General features: G+C 37.8%; 2 protein-coding genes across 4 annotated transcripts in view; both read left to right on the top strand.

Moving 5' to 3' along the window:
- LOC132105583 (protein Wnt-5b-like) overlaps positions 1 to 7,943 on the top strand; it is a 76,589-nt gene extending 68,646 nt beyond the window's left edge. For all 3 annotated transcript variants that reach the window (XM_059510816.1, XM_059510815.1, XM_059510817.1), the window contains one exon: positions 6,123 to 7,943. In XM_059510816.1, coding sequence (XP_059366799.1) covers positions 6,123 to 6,581 — 459 coding nt within the window. In that variant the 3' untranslated portion in view covers positions 6,582 to 7,943. The remainder of the gene's footprint in view (positions 1 to 6,122) is intronic.
- Positions 7,944 to 10,371: 2,428 nt separating this feature from the next.
- The window catches only part of LOC132105584 (adiponectin receptor protein 2-like), a 29,952-nt gene continuing 19,109 nt past the window's right edge, over positions 10,372 to 21,214 (top strand). Inside the window, exons 1-2 of the mRNA XM_059510818.1 lie at positions 10,372 to 10,511; positions 19,667 to 19,939. Coding sequence (XP_059366801.1) covers positions 19,892 to 19,939 — 48 coding nt within the window. The 5' untranslated portion in view covers positions 10,372 to 10,511; positions 19,667 to 19,891. The remainder of the gene's footprint in view (positions 10,512 to 19,666; positions 19,940 to 21,214) is intronic.

The raw sequence follows: 21,214 nt of genomic DNA on the forward strand, positions 1-21,214 counted from the left end.
AGTTATATTAAACTTTTAGGGATGTGCAATAACATCTATTTTTTAAATTGACTAATCAGTGAGTTGCCTAAACAGCTAGTCAGTTCATTTATCTTGAGGAAGTCCATTTTTAGTTAAGATACTGTCACATTTGCTGTTGTTTGGTCAGTTTGCAGATAAAAACCAGTCGGTTTAATAGGAATCCACACGATTGGGATTTTTCCTCATGCATATTTCTCAATGTTTTTAAGTTCTTTTAAATTATCACATAAAGCTGCTTGGTTAAGTGTCATATGTTGCAACACTGTTGATAACAGACAACAACTTTTTGGCTTGCAAAATTTTGGTACTGTGACCACACTGTTATTCTAGTTTGGATTCACCTGACTGGATGTGTACTTTTTATAATAAGACAGCATTGAGTATACCTAAAAACATAATCAATGTGAAAGGACACTTAAAAACAGTGAGCGAAATGATTCAGTGGCCAAAGACATGGATGAATTTCAAAACAGTTTCTGTAGCTAGTGCATGGCACTTGCAACATAAAGGTTGTGGGTTTGTTTCTCAGGGAATGCATTAACTGATAAAAGTTGCTGTGGAAAAAAGAACATCTGTTTAAGGCATAGATGCAAGTAAAATTCAAATGGCTGTCTAGCAGCATGCACGCATATGGAAAAAAGCTTGTTTACCTGATTAGTCGGTTGTTGGATGATTAGTCAGTCATCAAGACTTTAACTTTGGGTTTATATAAAAATATCTGTAGTCTGTGGCATCTCTGCATTTAGAATACAGGCTAATGAGAGTGCAAATTTATTGGAAATGACCAAATGGCGCCCTTGGAGTCTGCTGGGGGTCGGGAAGTCAAAGCGCCACCAGGGATGAAGCGTCCCATGTTTCTCTCAATCAGCATGTAGCTCAGATCTAATCTTCCTTTGATTAATTTAATGGAGTAGTCGATGCCAGAACAAATAGTTTTTTGTGTTTTTATAAGGTGATGTGTGGTAAATATGTTAAGTCGGGAACGCTCTGACACAGCACATTTTCTTGTTGAACAACTTCTCGCTGTTTTATAGAACAGCTATACGGTGGAGGAATTATTGGAGCGTTTCCAAGTATGTGAGTGTGTGTGTGTCTGGCTCCAACAAACTGTGGCCCCCCTGCCACGTTCAGGTGGGCATAAAACCCTCTCGGAGAACGCATTGCAGAATGTCACCACATCCTGCCAAAACATGCCATCAAGCTGGAATGCGTTCTTCTGTCCCTTTGCGAGTCCCACGCTTTGTCATACCACACCCCGATCCCATCCTCTTTCCCCTCAGTTATTTGAGTGCTTTTAAAACGAAGCAGCCTCATAAAAAGTCCATTTGCCTGCCGATGTGGGTGCTTGCTCTGCCGCATGTGTTTGTCTTAGAGAAGATGAGTGTATTTAAGGTGTTTACAGAAGAGAGGGCCTCTTTTCTGGAGTTATGGCACATCTGAGATCCCCTGGCTCTTCTCCTGGAGGTTCCCGGAGTTGAGGAGGTCAAGGTCTGGATGGGTTCTGTACATGCGCGAGGGCTAGAATATATCTCAATTGAATCATTTTTGGGGGTTTTTTTTATGAGTTATTGCCACCTGCTTGTTTGGTGGAGGTGGATTTGAAGGTGTGACCTCCGAGGCGCCCGCCTCCCTGGTGTTCCCTTTCTGCGGGGCCTGTTTGTTGGAGATTTGTCTTGCTTGGAAAGGCTTAGTCTTGGTGGGCTTTTGTGGAGGCGAAAGAAGCGTATCAGATGCCCCTCGGTGTGGAGTCGGGACAGGCGGTGGGATGTAAGTGTGTAGTGAAAGATTCCGGCCCTGTGGGTCACAAAGGCTCGTGACCAAGACTGTACAGAGAGGGAGGAGGCCTACACCCTTTATAAAGATCACCTGCTTCTGTGTGTCTTTCATTCTAAATCAACTGCAGCGGAGACAAACACACACACACCTAAATCTAAAGCACTTTATTACGCACTCACACACACATGTAGGCGTAACGCATTTTAATATACTGGTAAGGCTTTTGGACTCACTCATTCAGTGAATATATCTGCGTTACTAATGTTTGAATGCTTTTGTATTCACAGGCACGCATGTTTACTTAGTTACCTAAATGATGACGAACCATATACTTCTTTTTTTTTTTTTTACGCAGCAAGTAAAAAGTGATTGCATCATGCTTCTTATGATGTTATAAAATTTAAGATTTGAATACATATGATCAAGTGCTTAAAACTGGTTTTGGTGACAAAATGACATTGGATGAAATTAAAAGGGATGCTGAAGTAAAACAGCATACATGGAAGCTCAAGAACAGTATGGGAAACAGAAATCTTGGCAAAAATCAAAACAGAAAAACTTGCAACATTAAACACCAGCTACTTAGTATGAAAAATGTCTAGCGTATGTTTTACAAGAAAATAATAATAGAAAATAGTATTTCAGTCTTTCTACTTAAAAAAATCTTATTGAATTCAATGTTACTTGATGTTTCTTTGTAATTATTTGTAAAAAATAGTTGAAAATAGTTTCTTAGCTTTTTAAATAAAAAGTTTAATAAAATAAAAGAAGTTTACCATCACTGTAATATGGGAAATATGGTCATGCAATATTGACGGATGGATCAGTAGAGAATCATCTTTCTGAGAGTCATTAAGAAATTATGGTCCTATTCTGTTTAAAGAAATATGAAGTAAACGTGAATACATAATGTGCGCACTTTTGGAGTAAAAGTTTGTATGTTGTGTAGCGAAGCACTGATCAAAAATAAATGCAAGCATGATTAAACATGATTAAATATGTACAGGTTTGTCACATTGTTCAAAATATCTTCAATTTATAATTCCGGACAGTATTAAGAACTGTTAGTGTCACTGTAACTAAGTATTATCATTAATCTGTTTAATCTCAAAGTCAAATCAGAATATTTATTGTAAAATGTTTCTGTAACAGCTGCCAAAAATAACATATATATTTATAGTTCTACTGTGATTTTGAAATATATTTTCAAGGGGGAAAAAAAATAATTTCTAAAACCTTCCCTCTCTGGTTTGTTCACAAATTTTGTATATATACTTTCCTCATTTAGGGTATATATATTTTTGTATTTCGTATATTTTCTAAATTGTAAAACAGAATAAAAAAAATTATGTAATGTAATATATAAATGTAATATAAAAATGGAGAAAAAGTTATGTTAATTTCTTTATTTTTTTACATTGTACCTAAAAATTAAACCGATTTACTTGCAATTTTTGAATGCTTTTAGGTTTTTTTTAAAAAAACCTCTTTATTTAAAATATCTCTTTGGGTTTGAGACTTTTAGTCTTTTAGTCCTTGCAACTTTAGGGATCTCATCTATGCATGAACAGCTTGTAACACTCCAAAGAGAAAAGGAAATTCCATCATATGACCCCTTTAAATAATGAATACCTCTGATGATGTCCTCAAAGTATTGTTTTGCCAGATTTATTCCCCAATGTGTAGCCAAAAAAACCTTACATTAAAAAAAAAAAATAAAAAAAAAATATATATATACGATACATAGATGGGGCTTTGAAAACTGCTACATTTTCTTAGCATAGCTCAGAGAGACTTGTATTTGTTTACTTTAGATTCTCTTTTGCCGTCCCGTGTCTCTTATCTCTACACCTCCAGGGATGGTTGTTTGCGGTCTCCGAACTCCACCCAGCAGTCGACCCAGACCCCGTCTGAGCGTGCTCCATTGTGCGCAGCACCGCATGCGTGTCCCTTCCACGCACCGATGAGCCTGTCTATCCATCACACCTTGGTCACTTGGGCCAAAAAGAAAAAAAAAGGGAGAAAAGGAGGGGCGTGAAAAGGAGATAGATGAAAGTGAGGAAGAATAAAAGAGTGAAATGGCAGCCTTTATGTGAACACAGATTCAGTTGGGCGCACATGTTCCATAGAAATGCTCAAAAACCCTTTTGTGTGAGATCATTTGGATGAGGTAGCAGAACTGCCGCTTGACACGCAAGATTGTAAACAGCCCAGAATGGCTTGCGTGATGTGGCCCGCTGCCGTGTGGGAAAGTGTGTGTGTACGTGTTGTTTCTGGATTGCAGACAGGTATGCAGGTAGGGCTGGTGATGACAGAGACTTGAAAGGTGTTGGAACTCCCCTTAATGTCTGTGAGCGAGCAGGTAAAATGGAAGGGGCTTAAACAGCTGCCACCGGAGGGGGGTTGAAGAGCCGTGGCAGCACATCCTCAAAGACGACCGTTAAATGTTCTCACGTGAGGTGTTAAAGGGAGGAGCACTGCCTGAGCTTAAATGACAGAGACTCAGTGAGAGAAATGCCTTTAATGTTCCCTCGTTCAGGACACTACACCGACACAAAAGACACCGCAAACAAGACACGCCACAAACCAGGATGGGAAATGCCCACGCTGGCCACCCAACCTTGATTGAGCTCAGACGTTGTACTCATTAGCTTGTTTTTGTGTTTGTGGGTGAGACGCGACGCATTCGATACACCCCGTTGTGGGTGGTTAATGAAAAATAATAGTCTGTTAATGTTACATGTTAAATAATTGAAAAGGAAAGGGAAGAACAGCCGTTAGTTTAGTACGACAATATGTCGAGCGCTTCTGTATTGATTCAGCTGGGGGTTTCATTGAATTTAATCAGCAGGAAGTCTGCTGTCAGTGGTCTCGGGGCTCTCTGTGTGTGCTAGAAAAGAATTACTATTCATCCCATTGTTCTCCAAACGCTCTCACTGTGGCTCTCTGTTTGTAAAAGACCGTAAACTCAAAGGCCTCTGGAGGCCGCGCCAGGATCAAACGGACTGGTGCACTGAACACATTTGGCCTCTTGATGGCGCCGTTGTTCCATAGAAGATTGCTCAATTTTTTTTTGTTTTTTTTTACATTGAGATTTATACATCACCTGAAAGCTGAATAAAAAGAAAAGCTGAAAGCTTTCCATTGATGTATGGTTTGTTAAGATGATATTTGACCGAGAATCTGGAATCTGAGGGTGCAAAAAATCCAAATATTGAGAAAATCACCTTCAAAGTTGTCCAAATGAAGTCCAATGCATATTACTAATCAGAAAGGAAGTTTTGATATGTTTACGGTAGGAAATTTACAAAATATCTTCATGAAACATGATCTTTACTTAATCCTAATGATTTTTGGCATAAAATAAAATTCAATACATTGTATTGTTGGCTATTGCTGCAAATATATCTGTGCTACTTATGACTGGTTTTGTGCTCCAGGGTCACATATAAAAAAGTTCAAGTAATAGCTCAACTCTGTAATTGGCGTTTGATGCACTTGTCAATTTCATTGTCGCCAACACAAACATATACATATTTTTAATTATTGTATATTTAGATATATTTTTATTACTATTGTATATAATGCTATTGATTTTATATTTTTAACAGTAATTTGACATTTGTTGTTTATTTTATTAAAATGATTTTTGTTTATTTTATTAAAATTATTATTATGATTTTGTTTTTATAATGTTTAAAATATTTATGTTTGACGGATCTACTTAACAATATTAATTTACATTTCTAATTTTAAATATATGTTTACATCTATACTTTTACTATTTAATGTTTATTGTTTACAAAATGTTTACAAAATAATATTTATTATTATCTTTTATATTTCACACAAATACATTTCTTATATTTCTTTGCAATTAAAATTGCAATAATAGCTTGAAATTATATATTTTTTATAATTATACAGGAAACTGCAAAACAGACAAATTCATACACTAAAATTTTTGGTGGAAAAATGATGGCTGACATGGCAAAATATTATTGATTAGTTTATTATTTTCTGCTGATACTTCCAAACTATCGTTCTTAGAGTTTAGACAATATTAGCCAGTTGAGTCATTTTACCAGATGGAAAGTTTGCATCATAAAAGGCATGATTCAGGCAATTTATTTATTATTTTTGTTGCTTATTTGTATAAATAAAACAATGTCGTCAGTGGAAAGTAAGCATGGAAAGTTTTGGTATTCAACCTGTAAAATAAAAAAAAAATTTATACTTCCATAACTTGGTGCTGATTATTGTTTTCAAGTATCATTCTCTGGAAAATATTCTCACAACACTTGTAATTCTTTCTCCACTCACAGGCAGTGTACAATCTGGCCAACGTCGCATGCAAGTGTCACGGAGTCTCCGGCTCGTGCAGTCTAAAAACCTGTTGGCTCCAGCTGGCCGACTTCCGCCGTGTGGGAGAGTTCCTGAAAGAGAAGTACGACAGCGCTGCAGCCATGCGCATCAGCCGAAAAGGCAAGCTGGAACTGGTCAACAACCGCTTTAACCCCCCAACGAATGAGGACCTCGTCTACATCGACCCCAGCCCGGACTACTGCCTGCGTAACGAGACCACCGGCTCTCTGGGCACCCAGGGCCGCCTGTGCAACAAGACCTCTGAGGGCATGGATGGCTGCGAGCTCATGTGCTGCGGTCGCGGTTACGACCAGTTCAAGACCTACAAACACGAGCGCTGTCACTGCAAGTTTCACTGGTGCTGCTACGTCAAGTGCAAGCGCTGCACGTCGCTAGTAGACCAGTTCGTGTGCAAGTAGCAACCTAGGGTTGGGACGGGACAGACGCCCTAGAGAGGCACTGAGCAATTAGCGGGGGAGGAACGGGACCCTTAACGGACCCAGAGGGGGAACTTAGAGATAATTAAATGTAAAATGATATATTAAATAGCAACAAATTAAAGTATATAAATAAGTGTACGTGTGCCATTGATAGTAATTTAATGACCTTTTCTGACTCAAGAATCAAAAGTTGGCCGTCATTGATGAAAAGGAGGCACCGGTGTGATGTTTTCTGGCTCAAGCTGTTGTTCTTTCGATGTTTGAATTTAGAGAGGCACGAACTGTTTGCTTGTTCTAAAAAGAAGAGCCTAAACTCTTTAGAGACTCTAGAAGCGGTAGAGATGCCAAAAGAGGACGGAGAACAACGGCTTGTCACCCATCGCCTTTTCCAGACCTTCGGTCCGCCGGTGACTCACCTCCACAAACACACTCCACCTTGACGATATCAGAGCTCTTAAGAACCTTGAGTCAGAGAAATGTGGAATTATCGGACATTGTGTTCCATGATGTCATAAAGATCCTGTGACAAGAACAAAATGCTGCCTGTTACCCGTCACACAAGCATTTCTGCTAAGAAACCTGGAAAGATGTGTGAAAGATGAAACCAGGAACATTTTTACCTGAATTTGAGCGAAACATACTCACAAAACTTCCTTTATTCTTCCAAAATCATTTGATTTGTATCCTTCATATAGGCTTTCAAAAGTCTGTTATGAACCTTTGATGCATTTCAGGGGCTTCCATACATCATATCTTGGAATTACATCTAATCTAGAGCAGAGAATATTGTGTTTGTTCTGTCACCGTCTTTGTCATTGTTGGTTGAAACGGTTCAAAGCCTCATGGTAATGAATGTGTGTCTGGTAAATGAAAACGGGAAGAAGAAAAAATCAAGGCTACATCTACATGATAAGGACTGCAAAAACTATTATTGTAACCAAATACTAGTGGTTCAGATTATATTTTATTAATTGCTTCTCATTTTATACATCGTATGTATTGTTCTGATTAGTATTTTTTGATAAAGAAGCTTTTTACTGGGGATTTATGTTCTAGCAGAAAAGATATTACTGGCCACTGGATGGATCGGGCAATCATAGCCGAGCTCTCCCACTGTCAGGCCACAGAACAAGACAATAAGATCTTTTGTTCATTCATGAATGTTTTGGAGGAATATTACACTTGTAAATAACAGTCAGTCAGTCTTATATGCCATTAACACTTACAATCTCTTTGACATGTCACTCCACAGTTTGTTTGCTGCCCTGTGATCATATGCTTGTTGTGTGTATTCCCCCTCATTCAAACCAGTAATATTAAAAATATGAATAGTGATTATTATCACCTGCTCTGCTGCTTTGCTTCTGTTTAACTCTGTGTGTTTGTTCTGTTTGATTTGTGGAATGACTTCATCACATTTATGACCAGGGTTATAGATTGCATGAAGTTAAATTTGCTTAAGTCAATGATATGCTGCTCATATCATTTATTCTGCTGATATGGTCAAGGCTTTTTGATATCATACATTATCTATGTGTTGTAAACTAAATATAATGCAACCTTTACACTTGCACTCAATATTTTTCATACAGCCAGCTATCATGTGATTAATTAGTTAGGGTAGAGGTATATTTAATTTTTGACAGGAATAAAAATTAGGCTCTGAAGGATAGAAGTGCATGTGTTTAATGGATTGTACTGGCATTTAACAAGATACCAATTATTTAGCTGATGAAACGTCAGTTTTAAAAGTTTGTGAGTTGTGAATATTATGTTATCTAGGGGACCCTTATGCAATGTGTGCCTTTTTGAAAGACTCTCAAGTCTCTCCATCAATGCGTCATTTTAAATATGGCATCTGACCTGAAAGGTCTGTGTTGCTCAAGTTGTGATTTCTGGAGAAGTCGCAGGGTGGGGCGGCACTTGCTTTCCTTTAAACCTAACCAAACACCAACATCTCAATTCAAATTCCAGTTTCTTGGTTCACACCCTGTTTTTCACTGGTCCGGACTAGTTTCAATACTGCCATTTGTCTGAATTTCCCACCACATTATTAGTAGATCAGCTCACTGGATTTGTTATGCAATTAGTAGACATTGGCACGGACTGCATGTACTGTGTGAACCCTATGCAGGTTGGAAGAATTTCCTCTGGCTCAATACCAGAAACAGAAAGTATTGACAGGTGCAGATCTGTCTGCATGCCCTCCTCCAACATCTGTTTTGCAAATAGGTGAGTGCTTTTTTTCATTTGGATTCATTTAATGTTGGGCTGGAACAAATAGGCTTATGTTCCACTTATTTAGTTTCAGATTCAGTTTGTATGGTCAAATGATAAACCATGATCTGAGCTGGTTTAGACTGGAAATTCTCCAGAAAGCTCATAGGCCAAAACAGGAAACATATAACCACAGATACCACTATTGAAACAAGTGCTTACATTTAGCATTTTTCTGCATTCATTTGTTTTTTTTTGTTTTTTTTTTAGCTTTAATACAAATTTCATATTACAAATTATATGATCAGTAGCAGTTCGAGTGAACAGTGGAACTGTTACTGAATGAATATGTTAAACTCTTACTGAATATATATGAATTTTAGAGTTACTGAAAAGTGTGACCTATAAAAATGCAGAAATTTTCTTGAATACTTAAACATATTCCATATTTTATATTTTTAAATCCTAAAACTTTGTTTATTAAACATTAAATTACACTTTGATTGTTGTCATAAACATTTTTTTATGTAGTAACCTATATTCTCATTTACATACAGACTTAAGACTTGATTAGTGATAATGGTCAAAGCCTGGGTATAATTTCTCAATAAAGATCATAGTACATATTCTCTATAACCTTTGTCATCGGTTGCATCATTAGTAAATCAAGCAGGCTACTTTCCAACATTGCACAGTTAAACTGTTAGCACTGATATCATATCTAAACAACTGATAGGCAGGGATGTCATTGCAGTGCATATCCTCTCTTTCTGTGATGCAAATATTTCAATCTGTGTAATCGATTGCACAAAATCTGAGCCTTCAGTTCATCACAGGCCCATGACAGCAAGGTTGTTAACATTATAGATATTGGGGGACTCAAGAGTCTTCCTCAATATTCACAAAAGTAAGTCAATCAACAGGGTTGTTTAAAGATAGATTTGTAAACTTTTTCTAAATTTGTCTCCCTCTCATTCTTATAAATATTTGGTTTCATCCGTATATGACAAAAACTTAATTGTTGTCACTAATATTTTTCAAAATGAATAAATTAAGTTATTATTGAAATAGGTAATATTTACATTTAAATTTATTCATTTAGCATACGCTTTTATCCAAAGCCACTTACAAATGAGGACAATGGAAGCAATCAAAAACAACAAAAAGATCAATGATATATAAGTGCTATAACATGTCTCAGTTAGCTTAACACAGTACACGTAGCAAGGGTTTTTAAATAATATAATAAATCAAAGGAAAACAGATAGAATAGAAAAAGAATAGAGCAAGCTAGTGTTAGATGTCATATATATATATATATATATATATACACACACACACACACACACACACACACACACACACACACACACACACACACACACACACACAGTGACGGTGAACAAAAAGAACAACAGCAACAAAAAAAAAACAAAGGAAAAAATGAAACCCAGAAACAAACAAGTTACCCACGGACTACAAATCCCGTTAAACCGGTCAGTCCTGAAACTTGGTCACGTGACCTATACGCGCATTCTGATTGGCTACTCTGCCCTCACGCGAGGGGTGTCACATTGAAACGCAACCATATCCAGAAAATCCAGCCACAGTCAGTCAATCCACTAAATCCGCAGCACCGCTCCGACAAAAACACACGCTTGAAGGACAACCCCTTGCAGTTTACGCAGACAGGTGAGTAAAAACCCGACACCCACATGTAGTCGTTAGAGTGTATATAAGGATGTTTCTGACTGTATTTCTTTGCTAATGAAGTTGTTTGTGTCAATATTGCTAGCTGACTAGCTCCCGTTGCTACGCTGCCTGGAACGGTCCGTCTGTTGTTTTCCAGCTTTTTTCTTAACGGGAATTTGATTTTAACGATTAAACAGATCAATATATTATCACAAACGCGTCTAAAAGCTTCTGAAAAACGTTATGAATCTGATGAAAGAAAGTGTGTGGTCTAAACCCTGTGTATGAGCCACTTTCAGACTTGTTTGTGTCAGTCTCTGAGAGGTGAGTGAGTCCACTGATGGGGCTTTTGTTTGGAGTTGTCATGCTTGTCTTTGTTTTTCCAAGTTTTCGTGCCCATAAAGAGTTCTGTCCGAGTTTCGCGATTAAAGATGCTGTTTTTGTTGTTGTTGTTTTTATGGGGTTGTAAACAAAGAAGCTTCGATTTAAAGGAACAGTTCACCAAATTTCTTCTTCAAGTTTCTATCTTCCTAAAAACATAATAAGAGATGTTAGGCAAGTTGGTAACCTTAAGTCGCCAATCACTTCGAGTTCATGTTTTTTCGAACACAAAGAAAGTAAATGTTGATGGTGAAGATGCTGTCATCTTCTCTAGCATCTCCTTTTGTGTTTTGCGGAAGACCGAAAGTCATACAAGTTCGGAAAAAAGTGAGGATGAGTAAATGTTGATGGACTTGTAATTTCTGGGTGAGCAAACATTTTAAATAACGGCATTGAACTGGTAGAGATAAAATGATTATGGATATTAGTGGAGGCGTTTTTTAAAATAGTGGCAATGGAAATTGTTTTTAAGCATTCCAGTTGACGTCTGTGTTTAAGCGTCAAAGTGTGAAAGTGTTTGACAGCTTGCTGTTGATCTTATTGACTTGTCAACACCGCAGGCATTTCTGACCTAGTTTTCTTTTCCCTCTCATGAGTACACAAGGTCCTTCTCATTTTTACATTCTTGTGAGGATGAATTCCCTCAGTCCATTTCAGATCCACTTCAATGTCATATTCCTGCCCAGTCATATGTTTGGTAGAGATAGACGTTAATATTTAATAAAATCAACTGATATTTCTTCTTTTTAGTGTAAATGTATTATTATTATTATTGTTATTAATTTGATTATTTTTATGTTTTTGTTCATTGATAAATACTATGACAGTGTTATTCCCAGGTGAAGTAACTTTTGTCTGTATAATTAGTTACTCAACTTTTTAAATGACATGTTTTTTTTAAGTGATACAGCAATTAGTTTACAGTTCAACAGTCGAAAAAGTATTTTTCATAAAACAACTTTCTGATAAACCTTAATTCATATATTTTTATTGTTGTGATGTAATGATTACTTAGTTATCACTGTATCAAAAAGCAGAAATAAAACTTTCTTTTGCATACACATTATGAAACATTTTAAAAAGGATCTGTATTCCATTGGTCATTAAAAGCAATATCAGTTGATCACTACTGTTGCAACTAGCAGGCAACATGTTTTTTTTTTTATTACCATCTACCTAACTCTCTGTGTTTTTTGTAGCAAGATAAAGCCCTGTGTGCCGTACTTTGGATATATGTTCCAGGACAGCTAGTCATCTGGAAATAAATTGACTATCATGGGACAGAAGTCTTGCTTCAAGCCAGTTGTACTTTCAAATAACTGGCAGCCTCTCTTTCATGCATGGGATGAATGCTAAATATAATAGTGTAGTTGATCTCTACTACTAAAAAGTGCATTAGCTTTTTTTGGCTGTTGGCGAGGGACCCAAAACAGTGTCTCATTGGCTATAAATAGAGCCTGTGCTTGCCAAAGCTGCCTGTCATCAGGCAAGTGTCTTAGACCCAACACTTGGCATTTCAAATTGATTTTGCCTGTCTGTGCATTAGGGTTATGCCGATAGACTATTGTATTGCGTATCACCGATAGTCAGAAATATCGACATAACCGGATTTCTCTGTCAATAATCAAGACGATATTAGGCCCATTTTCCTATTAATGTATTAGATTATAATAATAATAACTATTATTTTTATTAGGCTGCTTATTATAATTCGGCTATCAAACTGCCCAGCTATTTCACTTCATCACCGCATTTCACTTCATCACCGCATTTCACACACACACCGCACGCTCGTGAGCGCAGGAGGATTAGAGCCTCTAGTCGCTTAACTCTTTCTTGGCATTACAAATAAAGTAAAGACAAAATAATAACAAGGCGGCAGAGTGAATTTATCATCCATGGTGGTTCTCACATAGTCCTTCTCTTAAATACTTATCACTTAGCTTATAACGCACACTATGAGGTGATGAAGTAGAAGGACTATGTGAGAACCACTATGGAGGATAAGTTCGCTCTGCCGCCTTGTTGTTATTTTCATGCACACCGGACTATATTGTGATGCATGCAAAATACAGAGTTTTGGCCATTACAAAGTCTCCATATACAAACAGACGTACATCGTCTGCAGATCTAAGGTATTTCACAGATTTGTCACAGGACGCGCGATATGACAGTTGTGTCCGACTATATATGAGCTAGCTGTTTTAAATACAGTGTTTTTATATTTAACGTTAGTTTATCAGTATGTTTGAAAGTATATTTTTTCGATTATTGGTGATTCCATAGGCTCTCTCTTGCGCACCTGCGTGGTTTAAAACACCAAATACGTAGTTATGCTACAAAGAGTCTCTCTCTTGCTCCACCCATGCACGATAATATCATGTATCGTCGATCTCTCGGGCTGCCGATATGACGATTTGAAAAATGACCATATCGCCCAACACTCCTGTGCATCAGGAAAGTGACAGGCACTCTTTACAGTCCTCTCATTGGCAATCGGTCCATATTGCATTTATGCACCTGACTTTTTGTTTTTGACTTTTGTTTGGTGTTTGTTTTTGGAATACAATTTATCGCTAGACCTGATAATAAAGAACCAATTACCTATTAAGAGAAAACTGTTAATGTCAGTCAAACCGTTTATAGGTCCATCTCTATTATAGTATCAACAGTAATTGTGGGTCTCTGCAGTGGGGAAAGACACCTTATCAGAGAGGCTGATTGTGTGCCATTGATCAACAAAGCAAACATCTTTTAAATGTCAAGGGAGCCGCTGAACTCCTGAAAATCTTCATTGGTTTGGTTTGGCTTGTGGTAGGTATTGGGGCATAAACTGTTTAAAACCAAAGTATGATGCACTGTGTGGCACATCAGCATGTCAATCCTCACTTCCCATAATCTGAACAAGGTGGGATGACGTTGCCAAGATGACCGTCTCCATTGTGGCTCATCCTGTCTGTGTAGATAATGCACTGGAAAGCTGCTCAGTAATCCATGTCATTTTGCCTTAGTCTGTTCATTCTGACACCAGCAGTTTCTTTAGTCCACTATCTATGGTGAATTTGAGGTTTAGGCAAAGCGCTCTGTTTTGACCTTGGTCATACTGGATTGCACATGAGTTGGGCCTCTGTCAAAGCAAATGAAGCATTTGACAATCTGGTATGTCCGAGGCACATGGTCAGGTGTGAAGGACAGGATAAATTTATTTCTGCATCATGACTTGTAGTTATTATTATTCAGTGTCATGTAGTGATGCACCAAAAATTCTTGGCTGAATTAATGAATACTTTTTTCTATATAGTTTAGTAGTTGGATTTTCCTCTTTGACTCTCACAAAGGGCCTCTTCCTCTCTGACAGAAGTTCAGTGCTGCGCTAGTGATCAGCTCTGGTCTCATGACCGAAAAACGGCACACAAAGGCTAACCCCCCCCCCCTTTTTTTTTTTAACTCCCTTACCTAGTCACATGACACGCACACATAAACGACTGGCTCCAACAACTGCTTTTGTTTGGGTTTCTCCATTCCCTCACTTGTTTTAGACATTTTTCCTTCAGTTAGTAATCCTCGGGAAAATCAGATGTTGGAGCTGTGTTTTTGTATCTTGTAGGGACATGTTAGTTAGCACCAGTGAGGTCTCTTTGAATATTGCTGAATATTGATGGGATGCTGAACAAAATCAAAGTAAAAGGTACCAAAATTACCAAGATTTTTTTTTCTATTTTTTTTTTTTTTTTAATTATTGGTATATTAAAAATATTAATAAATTGTTTTAATCTTTTGTATTTATATATTTTAAGTACTATTGTTATAAGTTTTTATAACTAATGTAATAAAATGTAAATTGCTCTTTGAGTGTTTTCTATATAAAATCTATTTTTTTTAAGTTACTTAATCACATACAGCATGAAGACTTATGTTGATTTGGGCTGCCGTGTTGAATTTAGATCTTGAGACTAGATAGATTTTGTGTGTGTGTGCGCATTATCAACAGAAATGGAATTCTCAAGCATTCGCTACACACAATCTGAGTCACATGCATGTGATCATACATGATTCACTGAGTTTGCAAAGATCTGTGGCATTCCTGAGGTTCATCTGCTGCCAGAACATAAAAGCTATGCTACAATTCCATGAATAACCACTTTTACTTTAAATTTGCGTTTTGGCCTTTTGTAAACCGAGTGGTGGATCCTGTCTATCATAATGCAAGCATTTCTCTGAACAATTTAGTCATCAAGTGATGGTATAGAATGCAACATCATGTCTTTGCAGCTTATGAATTTGTCGATCTGTAGGTGTGGTCTAGACTGTGTTCTTGCGTATGTGTCTGTCTCAGTCTCTCCCCTTTTACAGTGTAATAGTGATTAATTTCCTTCATGCCCACTCTTGAACAACGGCTGATGCTGCAAAGAACATCCAGCGTCAAGTGGGCTTTGTTCCATGGACAAGGAGAACATGACACACAACTTATGCCACTTTTCCACTGCATGGTACGGCATGGTACAGTTCTGTATGGTTCACTTTTGGGGGGTTTTCCACAGGGTACAGTACCTGGTAACTGGTCCTTTTTTTAGTACCACATCGGTTGAGGTTCCAAGTGAACCATACCATTACCAAAACGTGACATGTAAACTCTGCTGATCACAGATTGGCATGAGAGAATCATCTATGCCTGCGTCACTGAACATGCGACACAAACACAAAAGAACCGCTAGATTTAAATCAGCACCGCCATCGAAGGAGGAAACTCAGCTGTTTTAAATGGCTGTTTCTGTTGAGGAAGTATAGACGTTCCTCTTGTTGGAAGAGCGGATCCAGCGAGAGCTTGATGGGACAACGCGGAATGAAAAGTTTTTCACTAGTCACGGCAGTAGAGGCTGTGCAACAATAACATGTGAATAATCTCACCCACTCTAAAGCAGTACTAAACTGCAGTGGAAACGCAAGCCGTGTCGAGCCGTGCCGTACCACACAGTGGAAAAGCGCCATTACTGTTTTAGACTTACTTGCTCTGATTGCTGTTCCCCTTTTGCATCTTGCAGTTGGCCTCATGAAATGCTTTCTTCCCGTTTCTGGAGAGTTTTCCAGCAGTCAGAGATTGTGGATGTATGCATTTTCAGGTTTTGGAGAAGGTACAATTGATCTAAGTGATAGTGCATGTAGTTGTAAAAAGAGACCGATGTAGTTTTAAGTCTGATGTCATGGATCAGCGACACTCTCTCAGGTGTTCTGTGACAGTTCTTGCAGTGCCAGTGCGAAGACTGCCATCCTTCGAGATTGAAACTTGTCTTTGCAGATATGGAATTGCTGACAAATTCCCGAGCTGTGACAATTTAGAGCTGAAAACACAGAAAAGTCAGCTGGCAGTGTTGGTCAGCTGTTTGAGTGGCAAGGGAAAATCAATTTCAAATGTCATTTCTTTCTTTTTTTCCCTGCTATGCACTTTTGCTAGCTGGTGTCTCAATTGATTTACTTCCTTCTCAGTATCCTTTCTGCAGAAAAAGTCTGAGCTACACAATAGAAATTGACTACCTGTTTCTTTGGAAGTGTGTTTTGCTCATGAATAGATTTTTCTGTATAAGTGTGTTTAAGCTTTGTTCCCAGGAATACTGGTGGACACTTTGTTGACTTTGTTCACACTGCACAAAAATCCATTTCACTTTTTATATCTAATCTTTCTGCAAAATAATTTCTCAAGTGTTGAAATCAGATCTGTTTGTTCAGCTTGTGTAATCAATATCCGGTGTATTTATCTGTTGATCGATACAGTATAGATGTATGTGTCCACATGATGCCAAGAGACTCATACAAAAACAACTACTCACGTCTATCAAGAAAACTTGATGCCATGGTGAACAAAGTTGCTTACAAAGTGCAAGAGAACATAAGCTACTCCGATGACATGGACTTATTCACTGCATAATCTGCTATTTGAGGATCGAGTGAGTGAAGATGTATTTGAATTAGGGCTGTCAAAATTGGTCAAAATTGACTTTCGAATATTCCCTCTAAAAAATACACGAATATTCGAACATCTGGTTGCGCATGTTGTCAATGACGCGCATTACGTCAATAACAGGCAAAAATAATACAAAGAGACATAACTACTTGTATAGATAGTCTATTTAAGTTTAAACATATATGACGACGTATTACCTACACAAAAACAAGGAAATCAACTAATGGCCAAGACTGCAGACCTCACGCTCTCTCACCCTCACGTTCTCTGCGCATAATGGTTTAAATGAACAAACAAATTTTTGTGCAAGCAATTTAAGGTCGCGACGGTTGTCCCAAATATAGCAGGCTTCATTCAGTGATTGAAACAAATATTATTAATATTAATTGAAGTTTTACAGCATATAGAACTGACATTGAATGCTCCAAGCGAGCTCTGCTGTGGTAAACATGGAACTTTTCCTTGACATGAAACGATAAATAATCAAACCTCGGATCCATTGCTTGACGAATGAACGATATTATTTTATCTGTTATGGCCTCTTGTCGTGTTGCAAAGTGCTTGCAGCGAGCGATGCAAAGTAACGTTAAGTGTCAAGACGTGACTGTTTAGCTGGAGTTCCACACATTATGCCATGCTCATTTGGGTGCACATTTTTGAGATGTGACCTCATGTTGCTAGTGGTTGAATGGTATGCTAACTGTATCTTAAATAGCTTGCATACAACTTTATCTCGCGGGTCAACAATTTTACCTCACTTTCTCTGCTGCGGTCGAGTTGGGCTCTGCACTTGCTGGCATCTTCAATGAAGACGCGTCAACTTTCAGCAGTGATGCTGTGCCAGACAGTGCAACTCCTGTGAGGCTGTGACCTGTCCCTGAACCCTGAGGCAAGCTAGCGCGCCCACTCGCAAAGCAGATAACCACGCCTCTACTACTGCGGGCCTTTTTTCAAATATTAATTTTCACCTTCGAAATTCGTTTTTTTTAAACTATTCGAATACATATTCGAATTTAGAATATTCGTTGACAGCCCTAATTTGAATGGACCTGTTAGAAACTAATTAGGAATTAATGCTGCGTTTTTTTTCTACCAAAATAAAAGCTCAATAGTTTACCATTTTAAAGAAAAATGAATAAATAAAGAGATACCAATATTAGTACTGCAGTTTTATCTGAGACATTTGATATTTTCTTTTTACCAAAATTGTATAGCTGTACTGAATGATAAAAAATTACTTTCAATTTGTTCTGACTGTTCAAAATGAGACCCTTCAAAAATCAGATTTAATCATTTCATACAACATGTACGCAGCTTTATCCATCAGATTGCTTTTTTGTAATCTTAACATCAGAAAAACACAAGTTGTCTGCAAGGCAAGACTCAACAGCTATAGGATTGCATGCGAATATGACACTCATGTTGGAGTTAACTGATGTCAGAGCCATTGACAAGCCGTTTATTAACTGAACAAATTAACCGATAATGACTTGATGGCTCCTCCCCACCCTATGAATGGAAGGATGGATAGATGTATGCAGACATTGAAACTGCTTGTATCAGTTTTCTCCTCAGCCACAACTGTCCTGCACTGCAGGTCAAGGAAGCAAAAGGGGTCAGTTTCACACTCCAGTGTGTCACATGATACCAAAATGGTTTGTGACACCAGAAAATGCACATAACTTGAGAAGATGAGGGCATCGTCTTGTTTTTTTTTGCCAAACTGGACACAGACCACCTTGCAATTAGAGTTTCTAACTGAATCTGATTTCCTGGCTTGTGAACTAACAGCTGTTGCCACACTTTTTATTTACAAAAGGAGTGAAACTCTAAGCAGACGAATGCTGTCAGTTTCACAGCTGTGGCTGTGAAGCCTCTCACTTCTGTGAGCTTAGCAGACTGCTCAAGGCTTGTAGCTGATACCATCTCAAATTAAATGCACTTCAGGCTGGGAGAGCATTTGAAGGCAAAGGCTGATTTCAGTTATCGGTCAAATGCTGTAGATGTGGCACAATTACTGGGCTAATCTGTATTTTGTTAGAATGTGGATGCAGATTGCTAAGAGATCCTGATTAGCCTTGCAAGCAAAGGGGTTAAAACATTCTCTTTTTATCATTTAATGCTTAAGCTTTGAACACCAGATTAGCTTTTTAGCATGACTTGACATATTTAGCGACACTGAACCTCAGGTGACTGGTTTTAACTGAAGTGCCCTTGTGTGGTGCGAGTACCCTGGAAGGACCGAAGGGGTTGCAACATTTGATTGCTGCAGTCAGGATGAAAGTATTGCATTTTTAGCTTGGATTAAGGCTATGTTAAGGCTATGCAGCTCTTGCACAGACTTTTTTGACCCATTACTAATAAGCAACATCACCAATTTCAAAACCTGTTTTGAAACAGGATTTATTAACTTCTCTGTAGTTTCATTGAGTTCTACTTACTCCATTCATAAAAAGCCCACTGAGCCGTTACTCTTATGTAATTTAACACCACAGCTGACCAGATGCATAACTTCTCAATCGTTGCAGTCACATGTATTTATCTGCCATCTTACCCCATACTTTTAGCAAGCAGAAGTAAATGGGCATTGATTGGAGCCAGTTTATATATTTAGCTGCTGCTGTTTCAGAGCATATGATTTGGCAAATGTATGGTTGTTAATTACAGCTGTATCAAGTAACAAGCCACTTGTGCTAATTAAGGAAACATAATGAATGTGGGCTTACTTAGAGTACCGTTAAAAAGTTTGAGGTCAGTAAGATTATTGTATCTTTAAGTCTGTTATATTTAATGTTATTTCTTATGTTTTTACCAGGTCCATAAGCGAGTCTCGTGTTCTGCTGTGAATTCACGGAGGACAGCTTTGGAGTTGAGTGCCCTCTCGGTCCAGCAGCATTAAGAAAGAGCAGCAGCAACAGGAAGCAAGCTGGACGGGGGGGAGGTGAGGAAGGACAAGGGCGCCGCCTTTGTCCTGAGACACAGAGTCTGTACCAGCAGTGATACTACTGACCCCACCCACACTTCAGACGGCCAAGACACCATGAGTGCCAGCGCAGATCACAGGTTGGAAGGCCCCTCACATAATGGGGTGAGTGCAGAACCACAGAGTCCATTACTTTTTACTAATGAAACTGGTTTGCTTTTATCAGAGTTGATCAACCATCCTGGTCCCTAGATATTGGCATTGACATAAAAGACATATTGGTCAACCACCGCTCCTGTTATTTATGGGAGTGAGGCATAATAAAGCGTAAAGTTAGAGAAGTTCGAAGCTTCCTTAAACTTGGTAAAACATGAACACACAGCTTTGAGTGCCTTCTATCAGTTTAATCAAATACACCAATAAATTAGATCCTGTGACAAGTAATGCAGGTCATTAGCCTGACCATTTTAATGGTTTGTAGCAACTTGGTGCATTCGAAATTATGCTGTCAGAGGTGTGTAGGTCCTTTCACAAAGCCTTATCTGATCAGATTTATTATGCTTAGTATAAAAGTGTATAAACCATAAATTGCCCTTATTTATAGCAAAGGACACAGAAACGTGCATTTCAGACACATTGAAATGCATATATATGGTATTATAGGATCACAAGTAGCTTATATTGGTAGATTATAAATAATTCTCACTCAATAAGATAAGTGCACTCACTTGAGAATTCAATGGACTGTTTATAAAAGCTAATGAACTATTAATGGATGCTTTACAGTGACTGCACACACTCTAATTTGCATCTGTAGTCAGTTATGGTCCCAAAGATTAACAGATTCATCATTTGAGGTGTGTGTATAGGAGAACTGCTTAGGGATCATGTACCTGTGCGTTATTTGTTTTTGTGAGCTATAATTACTCATCAAAGTTCAGTATAGACAGAAAAAGTATTTTAGTCTCAGAGGAGTCTGTACGGTCTCAAAAGGTTGTGAAAGAATCTATGGAGTAGGGCTGTAGCTATTGAATATTTTAGTAATTGAGTATTCTACCAAAGATTCCAACGATTAATCGAGTAATCGGATAAAATGTGTTTTTGCTTAATTAAAGTGCAATATTAATTGTGCAAGAGAAAATAAGACTCCTGGGTCTCTTAAAATGAACAACTAAGTTTACTTTTTTAGAAAAAAAATATTTTTATTTTTTAAATGCATAGAATGCAATGCATACATCAAAAATAAACATTTAATTACTACCCATTGTTTTTTGTCTGTACTGTGAACAATGACAATAAAATTGACAGATTAATTAAGTGCATTTAAGTGCCATTCAGTTGGGGTTTTAAATAAAGCATTTTCTGAGATGCACATTAAACATTAAACACATAAAACATTAAGTTAATTTATCTTTTAATTATTGAAAATTAACTTAACTT

This window comes from Carassius carassius, chromosome 26 (genome assembly GCF_963082965.1).
Source record: "Carassius carassius chromosome 26, fCarCar2.1, whole genome shotgun sequence".
Classification (NCBI taxonomy): domain Eukaryota; kingdom Metazoa; phylum Chordata; class Actinopteri; order Cypriniformes; family Cyprinidae; genus Carassius; species Carassius carassius.